The 17,420-nt window shown below is 41.2% G+C and overlaps 1 protein-coding gene across 6 annotated transcripts in view; it reads right to left on the bottom strand.

Moving 5' to 3' along the window:
• SENP7 (SUMO specific peptidase 7) overlaps positions 1 to 17,420 on the bottom strand; it is a 65,254-nt gene that overhangs the window by 44,650 nt on the left and 3,184 nt on the right. For 3 of the 6 annotated variants that reach the window (XM_061628170.1, XM_061628171.1, XM_061628168.1), the window contains exons 2-6: positions 12,333 to 12,382; positions 11,810 to 11,914; positions 8,254 to 8,348; positions 2,385 to 2,582; positions 378 to 572 (exon numbers count right to left, since the gene is read on the bottom strand). In XM_061628170.1, the coding sequence (XP_061484154.1) occupies positions 378 to 572; positions 2,385 to 2,582; positions 8,254 to 8,348; positions 11,810 to 11,914; positions 12,333 to 12,374 (635 nt within the window). In that variant the 5' untranslated portion in view covers positions 12,375 to 12,382. The remainder of the gene's footprint in view (positions 1 to 377; positions 573 to 2,384; positions 2,583 to 8,253; positions 8,349 to 11,809; positions 11,915 to 12,332; positions 12,383 to 17,420) is intronic. The other 3 variants (XM_061628169.1, XM_061628172.1, XM_061628173.1) reach the window with 3 other exon arrangements.

Below are 17,420 nucleotides of genomic sequence, written 5' to 3'. Positions count from 1 at the left end.
TAAGGACTTCTGAATTATTTCACTGTTGACACACTTCCATTCATTCTCCACAGGTAACAAGTGTTACCTTCATGGCAAATATTGCAATGCATGGCTATGAATGAAAACAAAACATAAGCTCACACAAGAAACAAAGGACCAACTTTACTTTAAATTTCACTGATTTCAAGTAGTGAATGAAGCATGTGCATAACTCTCTCCAGTTGAAATCAGTGAGAGTTAAAAGTAATTAACTTTGGCTGGATTGTCACCAATTGTTATTACTTTCAAAGTATATTCCTGTATGTATTGGATTCAAACTATGATTCAACCAAATCATAATTTTAGTGATAACTTAAGAATCAAAAATCATTAAAAAAAACTGCTGAATGACATACCTTTTAGGTAAAATACGGCTTTCTTGAGAGCTTATTTTTTGACATGATTCTAGGCTGGCAATGGATGAGGAGTTCTGTTCATCTGATTGCAACTTGTTAGCATCAGATAGATTAGCATCAGTTAAAAGGTGCCTTTGAATGTATTTTCTTCCTGTTTTCGTCGTCAGAACATTCGTCAAGGTAACTTTGGGTTGCCTGCCATACATATAATAATTAATATTCTGTAACCCATCAAATGAATGTTTGGCTGAACTATTGTACTGAAACTGTTTCAGTACTGTTGAATTAACTACCAAGATGTTTATAATAATAATGAATTAAAACAGATGATGGCAAATAAGTGAAGTATCCCGAGGGAGAGATTCAGATAAGATCAGTTAGAAGAAGTGTTACTGACGGTTTTAAATTGCCTTTGGCATTTTGACATGGGAAAACAGTGTTTTCTTATGTCAAAAAGAAATGAAATGACATTGTTTCATTAAAAGTCATGTAAAATTGCAGCATGCATAAAAACAAGTAGTAAATCCACTCTGAACAAAAGAAAAAATGTTCAACAAAAGCAGACCTTACTATTTAAGAAGCCATCAGCTGGCAGGCTGTATATACAAAAATGAATAACAAACCCCTGATTAACTGTGGTTTCTTGCCATCAGTTTCAGAAGTCACTGACTGATATTTCGGATGTGTCAATCATACCTGCTGGTATTGAAGAAAAGGAGCAGAAAAACAAACCTATGTAGAGATGGTTCTCTGTTAAAAAGATGATTTTTCAACCAAATTTGTATGTATGAGTAATGGTGTAAACTCTGAAAGTGCTATTGTAACATACATCAATCAGGATATGATTATTCAGGGATGAATATTTTGCCCCTGAATTCAGTATAGCTGCACTGGACTACAGATGAAAAAGCCTTCAATATTTTGCCCAATGATTTTTATTATATTTGCTTTCATTTCCACACAGGAGTACAGCACAGACTATGCATAGGCCATAATTTGAAATATCACTGTTTTCAGTGGTCACTGTTAAAATATCACTCTTTTCCTACATCAAAAAGAAACTATCTGCTAGTTATAGGCTGCATCAGTTCCAGGTTTTGGGTTTTTTGACTGAGAATGCCTCCAGGGCCCCCTTCCCTGAATAGCCCCACCATCAGGGTTAGGCCATCTGCATGCCCTGGCCCTCTGGGCCAATGTTCACCATTACCCACAAGGAAAGTGCAAGGGAAGCAGAGACTGCTGCTCCTTCTCCTCATTCCTGTCACTGCTCACTTGATTGGAAAGGGCAGGTGAACTGGCCACAACGACAATGAGTAGCAGCAGCAGGGTCAGGAGGCTCTGGAAGAAGGCAGTGGGCTCTCTGCTGGGACATGGGACCTGACAAATGTCCAACAATGCCAACTCTATTCTGCAACCTTCTCCATACATCTCATCTATCAGTCAATTATTTTTCACATTCGACTTTCCGCCAAAGAAGAACGTTTCAGTTTTCAAAGGGTATATTTTCAATGCAGAACATAGTGCTTGGTTGAGTTGAGTATAAAAAGTCCTATGGGAAATCCAAGGGGTTCACAAAGGAATGGGAAAGTTGCTATTGGTAACATAATTATGTTTTCACTGCAAAGAGAAGGACTGAGAAAATAGCCTAAAGAAGATTCATGGTAGGGGGAACTGCAACTCTCTCTTTTCTGGGAGGAAGATATAAGAATGGATTTCTCTTGCAGATGTTAATTATGCTAAACAGAAGTGTGTATTATGAGAATAATTCAATATTGAAGAATCCAGATAGCCTAGCTAGAATTAGTCCCACTTTTAGAAAGCAACTAATTTGAAGTTTCTTCCCAAACTAAACAATACAAAATGGAAGTAACAAGACTGCCTCATAATGATGCACTGAAAGTGATAAATGGCTAACATAACACGGGATACAATCACATGCAATTTCTTTTAATAATACATAGGCAAAGTTGTATTATGTCTGAGATAGTCAGACTTAACAAAACATACCTTTTAGATATAAAAAGGCTTTGCTGAAGAGGACTTAATATTTGCCATATCTCTACAGTGTCAACAGACGATGAGGTTTGTTGATCTGACTGCAACTTGACACCATGAGATAAATTAGCATCAGTTATAACTTGTGTCTTTATGTATTTTCTTCCTATTTCCGTCTTCAGGATGTTCGTCAACATAACTTTGGGTTGCCTGCCATACATATAATAATAATGATGATAAATAAGGTAACTGACGTCTATATAAGATACATGAGTTCAGCTAAGTTTCTTTAGAGGATGTAATAATTCCAACATTATCTTTTCATTTTAGATGACTTCAGCCAAGGATGTGTACTGTACCTTTTTGCACAGATGGAAGTAAAGATTCTTTCTACACCTAATCTTACTACATATTCTTCCTTGAGATAGCTTTGCTTATTATATATTGAGTGCTTGGCCTCTGCCGTCTTCTTTAAAAAGATCCTAATGAATCATGACTGAAAGGTTTACCAATGCTTGTTTTAGAGATGCCTGCAGCATAGTGATTTACTGTCTTCAGAAGTGACAAATGAAAATTAGATGTCTTCATTGAAAGATTACGAATGGCAATCTAGGAATGTGCAAAAGCTAATTTTTAGAATTTCCTGATACAGAAGCTTTCTTAGACCACAGAATAAGCTCAACGGAGCCAGAGAAATCAGGACTTCAACCTAGAAAGGAACCAGCCATCCTAGGAGAGAACCAGTCAACCCAAAATTCTGGCTAGAAGCACCTATAAAATCACAGCTGTAGTGTTTTCCACTGGGTCCAACTCAGCCCATTCTGAGATACCAGGAGATTAGGGCAGTCTTCCTTTGGGTCCCTTCAAAGGTAATCTTAAAAACTCCTTTGGAGTCTATGGCTGTTCAGCAGTGTTGAAACGGTATTTATGTAAGCAACCTGTAACCTAGTGGCAACTATCCTAGCCAACCATACGCCTTCAATCCCAAGAAGAGATATGAATGCTGCCCAGAACCACAAATAGGCTTCCCTATAGGTAATCATGCCTTTATCACAATCACAGCATGTAAATCAGGCCTCAGAGAGTTTATATGTATGTGATGGCTCCACCAGATTCAAATCTGCACAGATAACTGTCACAGCCAAAATGTGATAAAACTACTGCGTCTTCAGATATTTTTCACAAATGTGTGCATATATACAGCATATAAAGTAAGTTTTGAGTTCCAGAAGTTTACTTGCAGCTCAAGATTTTTTTAAAGTCAGTCTTAAAGGTAAAGGTGTCCCCGCACTTATAGTGCGAGTCGTTTCTGACTCTTAGGGTGACGTCTTGCGACGTTTACAATGCAGACCGTATATATGGGGTGGGATTGCCAGTTCCATCGCCGGCCTTTCTTTATCCCCCAGCATATGCCAGGTACTCATTTTACCGACCATGGATGGACGGAAGGCTGAGTGGACCTTGACCCCTTTTACCAGAGATTCGACTTCCTCCTTCCGTTGGAATCAAACTCCGGCCGTGAGCAGAGCTTTGACTGTGTTACCGCCGCTTACCACTCTGCGCCATGGAGGATCTTAAGTCAGTCTTACATGCATAAAAAAGAAAAAAAAATCTGTCTCCTACAGGACAAGGGCTCACACTCTCATTAACTCTAATGGTCACAGTGATGTAGACATGTGTTAACTTCATATTTAAGAACGGATGCGATTGTTTACTACTGTTGGCAACAGAAGCAGCTGGCACTATTTTATTAGATTACTGACTCAAGTCTAAAATGACATTAAAATGAAAGTAATGCAAACAAGGTTGCACACAATAAAATCAATCTATTTGTAGATACATTCTTTGCCACATGTAGTTATACCTGTACTCTGCATAAAGAATTGCCCATTCCAAACATTCTCTCTGTTTTGCCACACTCCTGAAGCCCAAGACTCCATTACACCAGCTTCTCACCAAGAAGAAACAGAGCCCAGGGAGCCACACAGCACATCCCCAAGGGTTGCTGTTAAATACAAGCCCTCTCTTCACCATTCCTTGACCCTCATAATAACAGGGATTGCACTAGCTAGTTATAATTTTTTCTATTAACAACTCAAAGTCACTATTTAAATAAGAGTGAAATACTAATGATAACTTTATTTACTCTCTAAAGATGCTGGAAGGATAAAATAAGACAAAGATAGACTATAACGTGTAACAAGTTCTTTAGGAAATCTAAAGCAGCCTGATCCTAAGGCCTCCTGTTCCACCATATAATTGCTTAGCATGGGGCATGCCAGCAGCTAAACCAGTAAAATATCCTAGAACATGGTGCTTTGCGAACATTACACTTGAAGAAAATCAGCCTGGTTGTCACTTTTTAGAGCAGGGGTTGGGAACAGGATCCAACCAATGGGCCAGATCCTGAGCTTCCCCACCCCCAATGAACAGAGATATAATGGACTACCCCAAAAGGTTTAAATACATAAATATATGTGGTGTAGTGGTTTGAGTGTTGGACTACGACCTGGGAGACCAGGGTTCGAATCCCCACACAGCCATGAAGCTCACTGGGTGACTTTGGGCCAGTCACTGCCTCTCAGCCTCAGAGGAAGGCAATGGTAAACCCCCTACCACTTACCATGAAAACCCTATTCATAGGGTTGCCATAAATCGGAAATGACTTGAAGACAGTCCATTTCCATTTCAATGGGGAAACAGATTCCAGTATCATAGCTGAATGTCAAAAAGACTAAAGTAATGACAACAGAAGATTTATGTAACTTTAAAGTTGACAATGAGGACATTGAATTTGTCAAGGATTATCAATACCTCGGCACAGTCATTAACCAAAATGGAGACAATAGTCAAGAAATCAGAAGAAGGCTAGGACTGGGGAGGGCAGCTATGAGAGAACTAGAAAAGGTCCTCAAATGCAAAGATGTATCACTGAACACTAAAGTCAGGATCATTCAGATCATGGTATTTCCGATCTCTATGTATGGATGTGAAAGTTGGACAGTGAAAAAAGAGGGTAAGAGAAAAAACCACTAATTTCAAATGTGGTGCTGGAGGAGAGCTTTGCGGATACCATGGACTGCGAAAAAGACCAATAATTGGGTGTTAGAACAAATTAAACCAGAACTATCACTAGAAGCTAAAATTCTGAAAGTGAGGTTATCATACTTTGGACATATCAAGAGAAGACAGGATTCACTAGAAAAGACCATAATGCTGGGAAAAAGTAGAAAAAGAGGAAAGCCAAACAAGAGATGGGTTGATTCCATAAAGGAAGCCACAGACCTGAACTTATAAGATCTGAACCAGGTGGTCCATGATAGATGCTATTGGAGGTCGCTGATTCATAGGGTCGCCATAAGTCGTGGTTGACTTGAAGGCACATAACATCATAGTAGTGACTGGTGAGATGGTCTGCTAGGATCTGCTGTATGCTGATGCAGCAGTGGAGGGGGGATTCCTTCTATTACCTTTTTGTGCTGGGAGGCAGCAATAAAGAATGCTGTAGTCAGCACTGGGTACGTACACAGTTGTTGAGCAGAGAACTGCCTCTGCTGATGTCAGCAGCCTGGACGCAGCCTGGCACAAGTATTGAACGTAGCAAGAACACGTCTCTGATTGCAGCAGCACCCCTTCCCCTCCACTGCTATACAGTGCTGAAAGGTAAGGGCCAAGTTTCCCTCCCCCTTCTACTGCTATGCATTGACCCTTGACAGCTTCCCCTAAAAAGCAGCCTCACTGCCCACCTCTTCGTTTGAACTGATGGAACTCAAGGAGCTGGCACAGATGGACCCTTTGAAGCGACCAACCATCAATCTGATTTTACTAACAGAGACAACAATTATTCTCGTTAACAATCCATAAGAGAAATAACAAAAACTTAACAATTTTTTTTGGCCAAACTACAGGATCAGACACCTGCTTCTGTCCAGTATTGTCCATGGACAGGTATCAAATTCTGCTTGGATTTTAATTTGTTTAAGACATCTCTACACCACTAAAGAGATACAAATATCTCAAACTGGTTGACAGAAAACTGAAACAACCAACATAAAAAATAAATGTTACATTAATACAAGTTACTAATAAATATAAACCAATATCAATTCTTTCTCCTTCTGACACACCTCCCCCTCAGCCTCCTGGCTCTCACCCAGGACTCCACACATCCACTCTGACTCTCATCCAGGGCCCAGGCACAGCTCACCCACCATAATTGCACACAAGGAGAGAGATCCTGGAAACTGGTGAAATTGGTCTCTCACTCTAGTGATATTTTTTTGGGGGGGGCAGGCTCAAGGTGGGTGAAGCTTCCACAGGCTGCCTACAGCTGTGTCCCATTCAGCAGTCAGCTACACTGCACACACCTAGTTCCACACCACAGCAGGTTTGGATTGGTGAGTTTCTCCAGAGGGCCCCAAGCCTCCCCTCACAGTTCTTTCTTTGACCTCTGCACACCTCTCATCCTCCAGACATTGTGTGGATGCGGAGAAAATCATGCATGCATGGGCAGCGCCAGATCCCACAATGCCTGCCTGCCCAGAAGCACCTATGTTATAATATCGAATAATCATTTTCTATATTATTCTAAATTAAAATAGAGACTAACAATTTTTACTACCATATATATGGTTATGGGTCTGTTCAATGAATACATATAACCTGAAGCTATATTTATATACCATGGTCCATGTATATGTGGAAGCTCACCTGAAATCATTAGGGCACCCATGAAAATACACTTAAGACTGAGGTTTTAAACGTACAACAAGCATTCCAAAGTTTATAACATTCAATGCTGCATCAATCATTACAAACACAGCTTAGAGAAAACTTGACTATGAATGTATGACAGTATTAGATTACTATAGTAGCTATCTCCCACGAGTCTAATTTCAAGTATATGCCTATATAGATTGCGTTAGAGGGTTATCAAGGAGCTAGCACCAATGGACCCCCTTTGAGGTGACCAACCATCAAGAGCAAACAAAGGAGCACTCTCAGTGGATTATTCAATGATCTACAATCACGGTACTCTCTTCTGATGGAGATTCATCAAAGATTGAGTTCAATAACTTTCTGCCAGTGTTACAAGATTTACTTCTTTGAACTGCCATCCAAACTGAAGCTGGCAAAGATTCAACACATCTGAATATTTTATTTTGTTATAGTATATACTATTTTATATTTTGCTGCTTTTATTGCTTGTTTTTAATATTGCTGCAACTCATCTCAAGATGGGTAATTAGATATCTAATACCCCTAAAGATTGGTCTTTGAAGACTACCGCTTCGTAGGCTGTTATCCAATTAAAGAAACTTGATTTAATTGTATGACTATTAGACTGCTATCCCACTGGAAGCTAAGTCCCATTGAACTAAATGGAGTTTACTTCTGAGCAGACACATATAGGGTTGTACTGCATGCTAATAGATAAAATCAACATATGAATAAAAACAATGTTTTGAATAAAAACCATTCTTTCATTTCTTTTTAGATTACACATGTGTCATATCAGACATCATCTTAGAAAAGATACTCCCTCCTGTATGAGAGAAAAGAATGCTTGCCATCTATAGTTTTTATAAAGGCTTGTATTAAAATAGTTTTAAAACATTAAAAGTGTGCTACCTGATTAGTCAGGAGCACTATTTTAATTGATAAAAAGGATTTTAATAGACTAAGGCTACAGTCCAGTCCATGTCTACTCAGAAGTAAGCTTCACTGGGTTCAATGGGGCTTACTCCCAGGTAAGTGTGCACTGGATTGTAGCTTAAACTAACTGACTAATGAGCAAAACACTGCTGCCCTACATCACAGGTTTGCAGAACCAAAAACACTCAGCATCATGGCCTTGACATCTGAAGCAACCTCCACTTACCCAAACGCTGATTCTTCATCACCAGTGTAAGGGTCTGAGGGTCTTTTTCTTTTCCAGTTTTTGTGAAACTTCTTGTTTTTAGGCCCTGATGTCCACTGAAATGAGGGGCATGGGGGTTAGAAAAAATAGAATAGAAAATATTAAAAACAAGAAAAGATGCCAGAAAAAAAATGAATAGAAAAGTGAAGAAGCAGGTATGCTTGAAATGGTAAAAAATTATAAGCAATACGATGACAGCAGTAAAAAGAAGTCTTCATTCAATTTACAGAAATAACATATTCAAGTATAACCAAAATTAAACCCCAATCTCATAATGAAAGAAAGCATTTCTTTATTGAATATTTATTGTTTATTTTATTTAACAAAATCTATATACCTCTTGACTGTAATAATGCCTCTAATACTGCAATCCAATACATGTCTACCCAGAAATAAGCTCCACTGGGTTCAATGGGACGTACTCCCAGTTAAGTGTGTACTGGATTGCAGCCTAAGTGGTTTATAAGCAGTATTAAAATGATCAACTTTTAAAAAAGTAATTACAACATTTAAAAGGTAAGTAAAATTAGCAGTAAACTAAAAAGAAATTAAAACACATCAACATCCATTGTACTGTAAGTGTCTGGACAGGCTTGCCTAAACAAAAATGTTTTAAGCAGGTGACAAAAAGAGTACACTGAAGGTGCCTGCCAGATGTCAATAGGCAGGGAGTTCCAAAGTGTAGGTGCTGCCACACTAAAAGATTGATTTCTTACAAGATAAAAAATATTTTTCTAGCGGGACAACTTGCCTATGAACTTTTTGCTAACAAGAATAACTAATATGCTTGTGTTCAGTTTCCCTGCGGGTTCAATCTGCTGTTCCTGCTAAACCCGCAAGACCTGCTGAATTCAGTGAGCACCACAGGAACCATGATGGAAGAAAATGGATGACAGCAATGAAAAAGTCCAAGTTCTGTGCAAGCTGCTTGTAATTACTGGTAAAATAAAACAATAGGCAGAGTGAGACCCTGGCACTTGGGAGAGTTTTGGGGAGGTTTTTTCAGCTTTCTTTTATTGTTTATTATTGATTTGAATTATCATAGATGACATCCAATGACATTCACTTGGTTGCGCAACGGATTTCCGCTTCTGCAACAGAACTTCCCTTTCTTTTCTTTTCCCTGTAACCTCTGGATCAAATTCTGAAGATGGACAGAGGGCTGCAGGGGGGAGAAGAGGAAGGGGGAAGAACCACTGTGCAAACAGAAATCCGCTTATTGGATGTCAGCCTACATACCATGCTTTTAATACTGTTTTGTTTGTAATAAATAAGGAATATTTATTTATGGGCTGCTATATAAATGTAATAAAAATAAATACAATATTTTTCCTCTGCTCTCTATGCTAGTGGGGCCTGTTCCCCTTTCTAGCTTTGCTCTTTTGGAGACAGAGAGGCCTTAGACCCACCATTCTGAATTGGTAGCTATAAACTACTCTTGATTTTTTACCTATGTAACTAAACCTACTAGGCAACTTAGAATCCTTCTGAATCAGATGGATTGGAGAAAGTAAGAGGTTGTAGAAACATATGTTTTAAATGGCTTTACCAGTAGCGGCTTTGTTAATCATTCCATATTATTCCTTTTTGCTCATTCTAGTTTGCTACTATATTGCCTTGTCTTGAATATTATTGTTTATTTTCACTGCATTGCCTTGTTTATGACTTGGTAATACCTTGATGAATTTTCCCTAACGACCTACAATATTAATACTGTACTCTTGCTGTATTTTTCATTATGTATCAGTCAATACATATTGGGAAACAACTGTAGCTCAGTGGTACAGCACATGCTTTGCATGCAAAAGGTGCCAGATTCAATACCTGGAATCTCTAGGTAGGGTTGTGAAAGATTACAGATTCCTTCCTGAAAGGTCTGAAAGCTACTGCTGGTTACTATTGAGAATACTGAGCAAGATGGACCAATAGTCTGATTAAGTATAAGGCAGATTCCTAACCCTTTAATCTGTTTCAGCTGCAATCCTGTATTTGTTCTTCTCACTGCTTTACCCAGTTGGTTGCATGAGGGTCCCAAAAGTGAAACCAGCTTAACAGTGGATAGAATTCCTATCTGTCTTATCCACTACGATGACAAGTAATTCAATCTGACCCAAGTACATTTATTGGGACTCCATTTAAGGAAATGGAATGTTGCGTATATAAGAACAACAAACAAAGCTAGCGGATCGCTAGTTCTCAGGGATGCAATCTGCATATCTAGCCAAAGGTTGCAATCTGTACCTTGGTCTAGATTGCAGAGTTCTCTCTCATAGTCTCCCTTCTCCCCCCCGCCTCATTGTCTCTGTACTTGGTAGACCACTGTTGAGCAAACAAGCAGACTTGGCAAACCTATCCTTCTCAACTAGGGGTGGGCAAGTTGTGGCCCTCCAGATGCTGCTGGACTGTTAACTTCCATAATCTGCAACCACTCACCATGCTGGGTGGGGCTGCTGGGAGTTGGAGTCCAGCAACATCTGGAGGGCCACACGTTCGCCAGCCCTGCCCTCCACACCTGATCTTAAGGCAGCAGGTTCCTTAGTCAAGCCCCCAGCATGCAGGTGCTTCCCCACAGAAGCAAGGTCATGCATGCAAGTCTGGCAGGAGTAGGCTGTTGCATGTCCCAAGGCACTCTCCAACCTGTAGGCTGGTTGTGGCTGGTATACCCAAACCCCTCCCTCTCCTAAGCTGCTTTTCCCCAGCAGGTTCCCTCTGATCAGCATAGCGGGGGGGGGGGAGGAACAGATTGCAGTAAAGGCAGGTCTTCTCTCTGGATCCCTACCCTGTTGTTCAGTAGGAAACAGCTCTGCAGCAAGGAAGTAGGGGCACGGATGAATCCTCCTGCCAAGATGCCCATGAAGAAAGATTGCTCTTTCTCTGTGGGCAGTTTACTGCCTTTTTATGATGTATGCTGAGAAAGGACCCCCCATTTTCAGTGCCTAGCATAGTGGTTCTCTTTTTCCCTGGGCGCTCACTGCCTTTCTGCATGCATGCATGCGAGAGTGTGTGTGAGAGAAGGATGTGTGTGTATATGCTTTGCCCCTGCCCAGTACTCATGTGTGTCCTGTCCTAAGGTGAGGCCTGAAGAGACATACATTTAGATGAATGAGTTTGTTGAGATGCAATGTCTTTGCCATGTTGGTAGCACACAGAGCACGGAGGAGCCCATGTAGGGAGAAGACACAGTTGTTTTTTTTACAAGAAATTATTGCTCTAGGCTTCTTCTGAGAGGGAAGGAGGGATATAAATTTAATAAATACATAAATAAGAGACTGTTCCACATCTTGCAAAGGGATTAGCAGCCAAAATGAACAAACAGAAAATGGCTAATTAAAAAGATGAAGAAACTATTTAAAGTATGCCCAATGTATTTCTGATCATTTGCATGCATAAAAGTGCACAATTGGATCTTTGAACCATGATAAAGTATTTGATTTTCAAAACACGAATAATGCTTGCCCAAACATAGTTCTTCCTAAATCCTTCACAGGAGAGTACACAGCAAGTAGCTTGTATTTACCCCTTGGAATGGGTGGTCCCACCGCTGGTCATCTGCAAGTCTTGACAATGGGGACTGAACATGGACATCTTCTGAGTGTGTGGATTTCTTTCTTGGTATTCGAAACTGAAATGCAACATTGTATTCACATTTGTTGCACAAAAGAAAAAAGCAAACAATATTTCACTCCAAACACTGGAGTACAAGAGAAAAAAGTTAGGATATAGAATCTATTAAGTTATGATACTCACATCTAAAGACTAATCAATCACAGTACAAATATTTACTAGCAATTATAAATAAATCCAGTCTTCACTGGACACAGAATTTAACTTGCTAAACATGTCAACCCTATGGTCTTCCTTGTATCGTAATAATTCAGTTGTTGTACTTTTGCTCATGTGTGTTTTGTTTCTAAGAATGTTGCATACATTTGTAGATTTACCTATAGATGTGATTTCATTCCAAATGACATGTAAGAAAAGCTACAGAATATTATGAGCAACACTGCCAAAATAATATATACAGATCAAGGTAAACTTACTTTTTGTTCACCTGAAGATGAATTTTTTCCATGTCCCTCCATAGTTTCTGCTGTACAAGGCAGAGAAAATAACAGTTTGCTAAATCATGTGATAATCACAATTTCCAAAAGTAGCTAATTAAGCTTTTGGCATAGTTGACTATACAACTGAAGAGGAAATATATTGTGTCCAGCTTCTGAGCTGTGCTCCTCTTTATTGTGGCTCCATGCTCAATGGACCTTCACTGGTAATGCTAGTTTACATGAAATATTTCACAAGGCTTGGTTTGATCAAAGATGCTGTTCACTATGCACTGTGTGAAGGGGTGTGAAATATGGCACAGAGCATTTTTCTCAGTCAAGATTTTCATATTTCCAAAGTAAGTTTTCATAACAGAGGTCATTCCTAAGACATAGACTTCCACACTAACCTGCAAGTAAATCCCACAGCCCCCAATGGAACTTACTCCTGAGTATATGTGCAGAGTGTGAAAAACAAAATTCTAATCAGTAATCCACATAATAACCTTGTGATGAATATTGTTAAAAAAAGGTCACAAAACTCACACTAAAATAGCTTTTTAAAGGGTCTTCTTGGGAAGACTTCCCAAACCATTCTGAGCTATGAATCTCATTTGGTAACCTTGGGTTGGTCACCATCTCTCAGTTTAACCTTCCTCACAAGGTTGTTGTTAAGATTAAGGGTGGAGGAAGGTTAAGATTAAGGGTAGAGGAAGAATCACGGATGCCGCCCTGAGCCCCTTTGAGGAAGGGTGAGGTAAGGTGAAATTAAGTAAAATGTGATAACCAGAGATATATACCTCTCACTATGAATGAGTTCAATTCCAAGCTACCATAATTAATAGTCAATGCACAAAAAAATGCTCTTAATAGATGAATAGCCTACGACTCCTCCTTTAGGATGCACACCTTAACATGATGAGGAGGTATGAGAGTGTCGAAGAAGCTGACAGCAATGCCGTCTGGAGTCTAGACCAAGAGGCTAGACTCCTAGCAGGGGCACCCAAGGCATAAGAACATAAGAAGAGCCTGCTGGATCAGGCCAGTGGCCCATCTAGTCCAGCAACCTGTTCTCACAGTGGCCAACCAGGTGCCTGGGGGAAGCCCACAAGCAGGACCCGAGTGCAAGAACACTCTCCCCTCCTGAGGCTTCCAGCAACTGGTTTTCAGAAGCATGCTGCCTCTGACTAGGGTGGCAGAGCACAGCCATCACGGCTAGTAGCCATTGATAGCCCTGTCCTCCATGAATTTGTCTAATCTTCTTTTAAAGCCGTCCAAGCTGGTGGCCATTACTGCATCTTGTGGGAGCAAATTCCATAGTTTAACTATGCGCTGAGTAAAGAAGTACTTCCTTTTGTCTGTCCTGAATCTTCCAACATTCAGCTTCTTTGAATGTCCACGAGTTCTAGTATTATGAGAGAGGGAGAAGAACTTTTCTCTCTCCACTTTCTCAATGCCATGCATAATTTTATACACTTCTATCATGTCTCCTCTGACCCGCCTTTTCTCTAAACTAAAAAGACCCAAATGCTGCAACCTTTCCTCGTAAGGGAGTCGCTCCATCCCCTTGATCATTCTGGTTGCCCTCTTCTGAACCTTTTCCAACTCTAGAATATCCTTTTTGAGATGAGGCGACCAGAACTGTACACAGTATTCCAAATGCGGCCACACCATAGATTTATACAACGGCATTATGATATCGGCTGTTTTATTTTCAATACCTTTCCTAATTATCGCTAGCATGGAATTTGCCTTTTTCACAGCTGCCGCACACTGGGTCGACATTTTCATCGTGCTTTCCACTACAACCCTGAGGTCTCTCTCCTGGTCGGTCACCGCCAGTTCAGACCCCATGAGCGTATATGTGAAATTAAGATTTTTTGCTCCAATATGCATAATTTTACACTTGTTTATATTGAATTGCATTTGCCATTTTTCCGCCCATTCACTCAGTTTGGAGAGATCTCTTTGGAGCTCTTCACAATCTCTTTTTGTTTTAACAACCCTGAACAATTTAGTGTCGCCAGCAAACTTGGCCACTTCACTGCTCACTCCTAATTCTAGGTCATTAATGAACAAGTTGAAAAGTACAGGTCCCAATACCGATCCTTGAGGGACTCCACTTTCTACAGCCCTCCATTGGGAGAACTGTCCGTTTATTCCTACTCTCTGCTTTCTGCTTCTTAACCAATTCCTTATCCACAAGAGGACCTCTCCTCTTATTCCATGACTGCTAAGCTTCCTCAGAAGTCTTTGGTGAGGTACCTTGTCAAATGCTTCTTGAAAGTCTAAGTACACTGTGTCCACTGGATCACCTCTATCTATATGCTTGTTGACACTCTCAAAGAATTCTAATAGGTTACTGAGACAGGACTTTCCCTTGCAGAAGCCATGCTGGCTCTGCTTCAGCAAGGCTTGTTCTTCTATGTGCTTAGTTAATCTAGCTTTAATAATACTTTCTACCAGTTTTCCAGGGACAGAAGTTAAGCTAACTGGCCTGTAATTTCCGGGATCCCCTCTGGATCCCTTTTTGAAGATTGGCGTTACATTTGCCACTTTCCAGTCCTCAGGCACGGAGGAGGACCCAAGGGACAAGTTACATATTTTAGTTAGCAGATCAGCAATTTCACATTTGAGTTCTTTGAGAACTCTCGGGTGGATGCCATCCGGGCCCGGTGATTTGTCAGTTTTTATATTGTCCATTAAGCCTAGAACTTCCTCTCTCGTTACCACTATTTGTCTCAGTTCCTCAGAATCCCTTCCTGCAAATGTTAGTTCAGGTTCAAGGATCTGCCCTATATCTTCCACTGTGAAGACAGATGCAAAGAATTCATTTAGCTTCTCTGCAATCTCCTTATTGTTCTTTAGTACACCTTTGACTCCCTTATCATCCAAGGGTCCAATCGCCTCCCTAGATGGTCTCCTGCTTTGAATGTATTTATAGAATTTTTTGTTGTTGGTTTTTATGTTCTTAGCAATGTGCTCCTCAAATTCTTTTTTAGCATCCCTTATTGTCTTCTTGCATTTCTTTTGCCAGAGTTTGTCTTCTTTTTTATTTTCTTCATTCTGACAAGACTTCCATTTTCTGAAGGAACACTTTTTGCCTCTAAGAGCTTCCTTGACTTTGCTCGTTAACCATGCTGGCATCTTCTTGGCCCTGGCGGTACCTTTTCTGATCTGCGGTATGCACTCCAGTTGAGCTTCTAATATAGTGTTTTTAAACAACTTCCAAGCATTTTCGAGTGATGTGACCCTCTGGACTTTGTTTTTCAGCTTTCTTTTTACCAATCCCCTCATTTTTGTGAAGTTTTCTCTTTTGAAGTCAAATGTGACCGTGTTGGATTTTCTTGGCAATTGGCCAGTTACATGTATGTTTAATTTAATAGCACTGTGGTCACTGCTCCCAATCGGTTCAACAACACTTACATCTCGCACCAGGTCCCGGTCCCCACTGAGGATTAAGTCCAGGGTTGCCGTCCCTCTGGTCGGTTCCATGACCAACTGGTCTAGGGAATAGTCATTTAGAATATCTAGAAACTTTGCTTCTTTGTCATGACTGGAACACATATGCGGCCAGTCTATGTCCGGGTAGTTGAAGTCACCCATTACTACCACATTTCCTCGTTTGGATGCTTCCTCAATTTCATATCTCATCTCAAGGTCTCCCTGAGCATTTTGATCAGGGGGACGATAGATCGTTCCCAGTATTAAGTCCCTCCTGGGGCATGGTATCACCACCCACAACGATTCTGTGGAGGAGTCTGCCTCTTCTGGGGTTTCGAGCTCGCTGGATTCAATGCCTTCTTTCACGTATAGAGCGACTCCGCCACCAATACGTCCTTCCCTGTCCTTCCAATATAGTTTATATCCAGGGATAACCGTATCCCACTGGTTTTCTCCATTCCACCAGGTCTCCGTTATGCTCACTATATCAATGCTCTCCTCTAAGACCAAGCACTCCAGTTCTCCCATCTTGGTTCGGAGGCTCCTAGCATTAGCGTACAGGCACTTGTAAGCAGTGTCTCTCTTCAAGTGTCTTTGGCACTTGTGGTTTGGCCGGTGGTAATTTTGCTCTTCTGAATTTATATCCTGTGCCCCTGCTCTCACAATGCCTACTTCTAGGCCTACCCCTTTTAAAATTTCATCATTTCTTTGATTTTTATCCCAGGGGGGAGGTTTATTCCGAACCGGACCTTTCTCAGCTCCTGTCGGGTTTCCCCCCTCAGTCAGTTTAAAAGCTGCTCTGCCACCTTTTTAATTTTAAGTGCCAGCAGTCTGGTTCCATTCTGGTTCAAGTGGAGCCCATCCCTTTTGTACAGGCCCGGCTTGTCCCAAAATGTTCCCCAGTGCCTAACAAATCCAAACCCTTCCACCCGACACCATCGTCTCATCCACGCATTGAGACTGCAAAGCTGGGCCTGTCTGGCTGGTCCTGCGCGTGGAACCGGTAGCATTTCAGAGAAAGCCACCTTGGAGGTCCTGGCTTTCAGCATCCTACCTAGCAACCTAAATTTTGCTTCCAGGACCTCACGGCTACATTTCCCCATGTCGTTGGTGCCAACGTGCACCACGACCACTGACTCCTCCCCAGCACTGTCTACCAAACTATCTAAACGACGGGCTATATCCGCAACCTTCGCACCAGGCAGGCAAAACACCTTGCGGTCTACACGCCCATCACACACCCCACTGTCTATGTTCCTAATGATCGAATCACCCACTACAAGGATCCCTCCACCCCCTGGAGATATATCCTCGGCACGAGAGGATAGCTGCTCATCCCTCAAGGAATGGGTCCCTTCTAAGGGATCATTTCCCTCTTCCTCAGCTGGATGCTCTCCTTCCCCGAGACCATCGTTCTCCGTGATAGCAGGAGAGCTATCATCGCTGGAGTGGGACACAGCTATAACGTCCCTGAAGGCCTCCTCCACACACCTCTCTGCCTCTCTCAGCTTTTCCAGGTCTGCCACCTTGGCCTCAAGGAAATGAAGTCGTTCCCGGAGAGCCAGGAGCTCATTGCACCGAGAGCACACCCACGACTGCTGTCCAACAGGCAGATAGTCGTACATGCTGCAGGCTGTGCAAAAC

Source organism: Rhineura floridana, chromosome 5, assembly GCF_030035675.1.
Source record: "Rhineura floridana isolate rRhiFlo1 chromosome 5, rRhiFlo1.hap2, whole genome shotgun sequence".
In the NCBI taxonomy this organism is placed as follows: domain Eukaryota; kingdom Metazoa; phylum Chordata; class Lepidosauria; order Squamata; family Rhineuridae; genus Rhineura; species Rhineura floridana.
The sequence above is the reverse complement of the archived record's forward strand: the minus strand, read 5'-3'. Positions and strand labels throughout refer to the sequence as shown.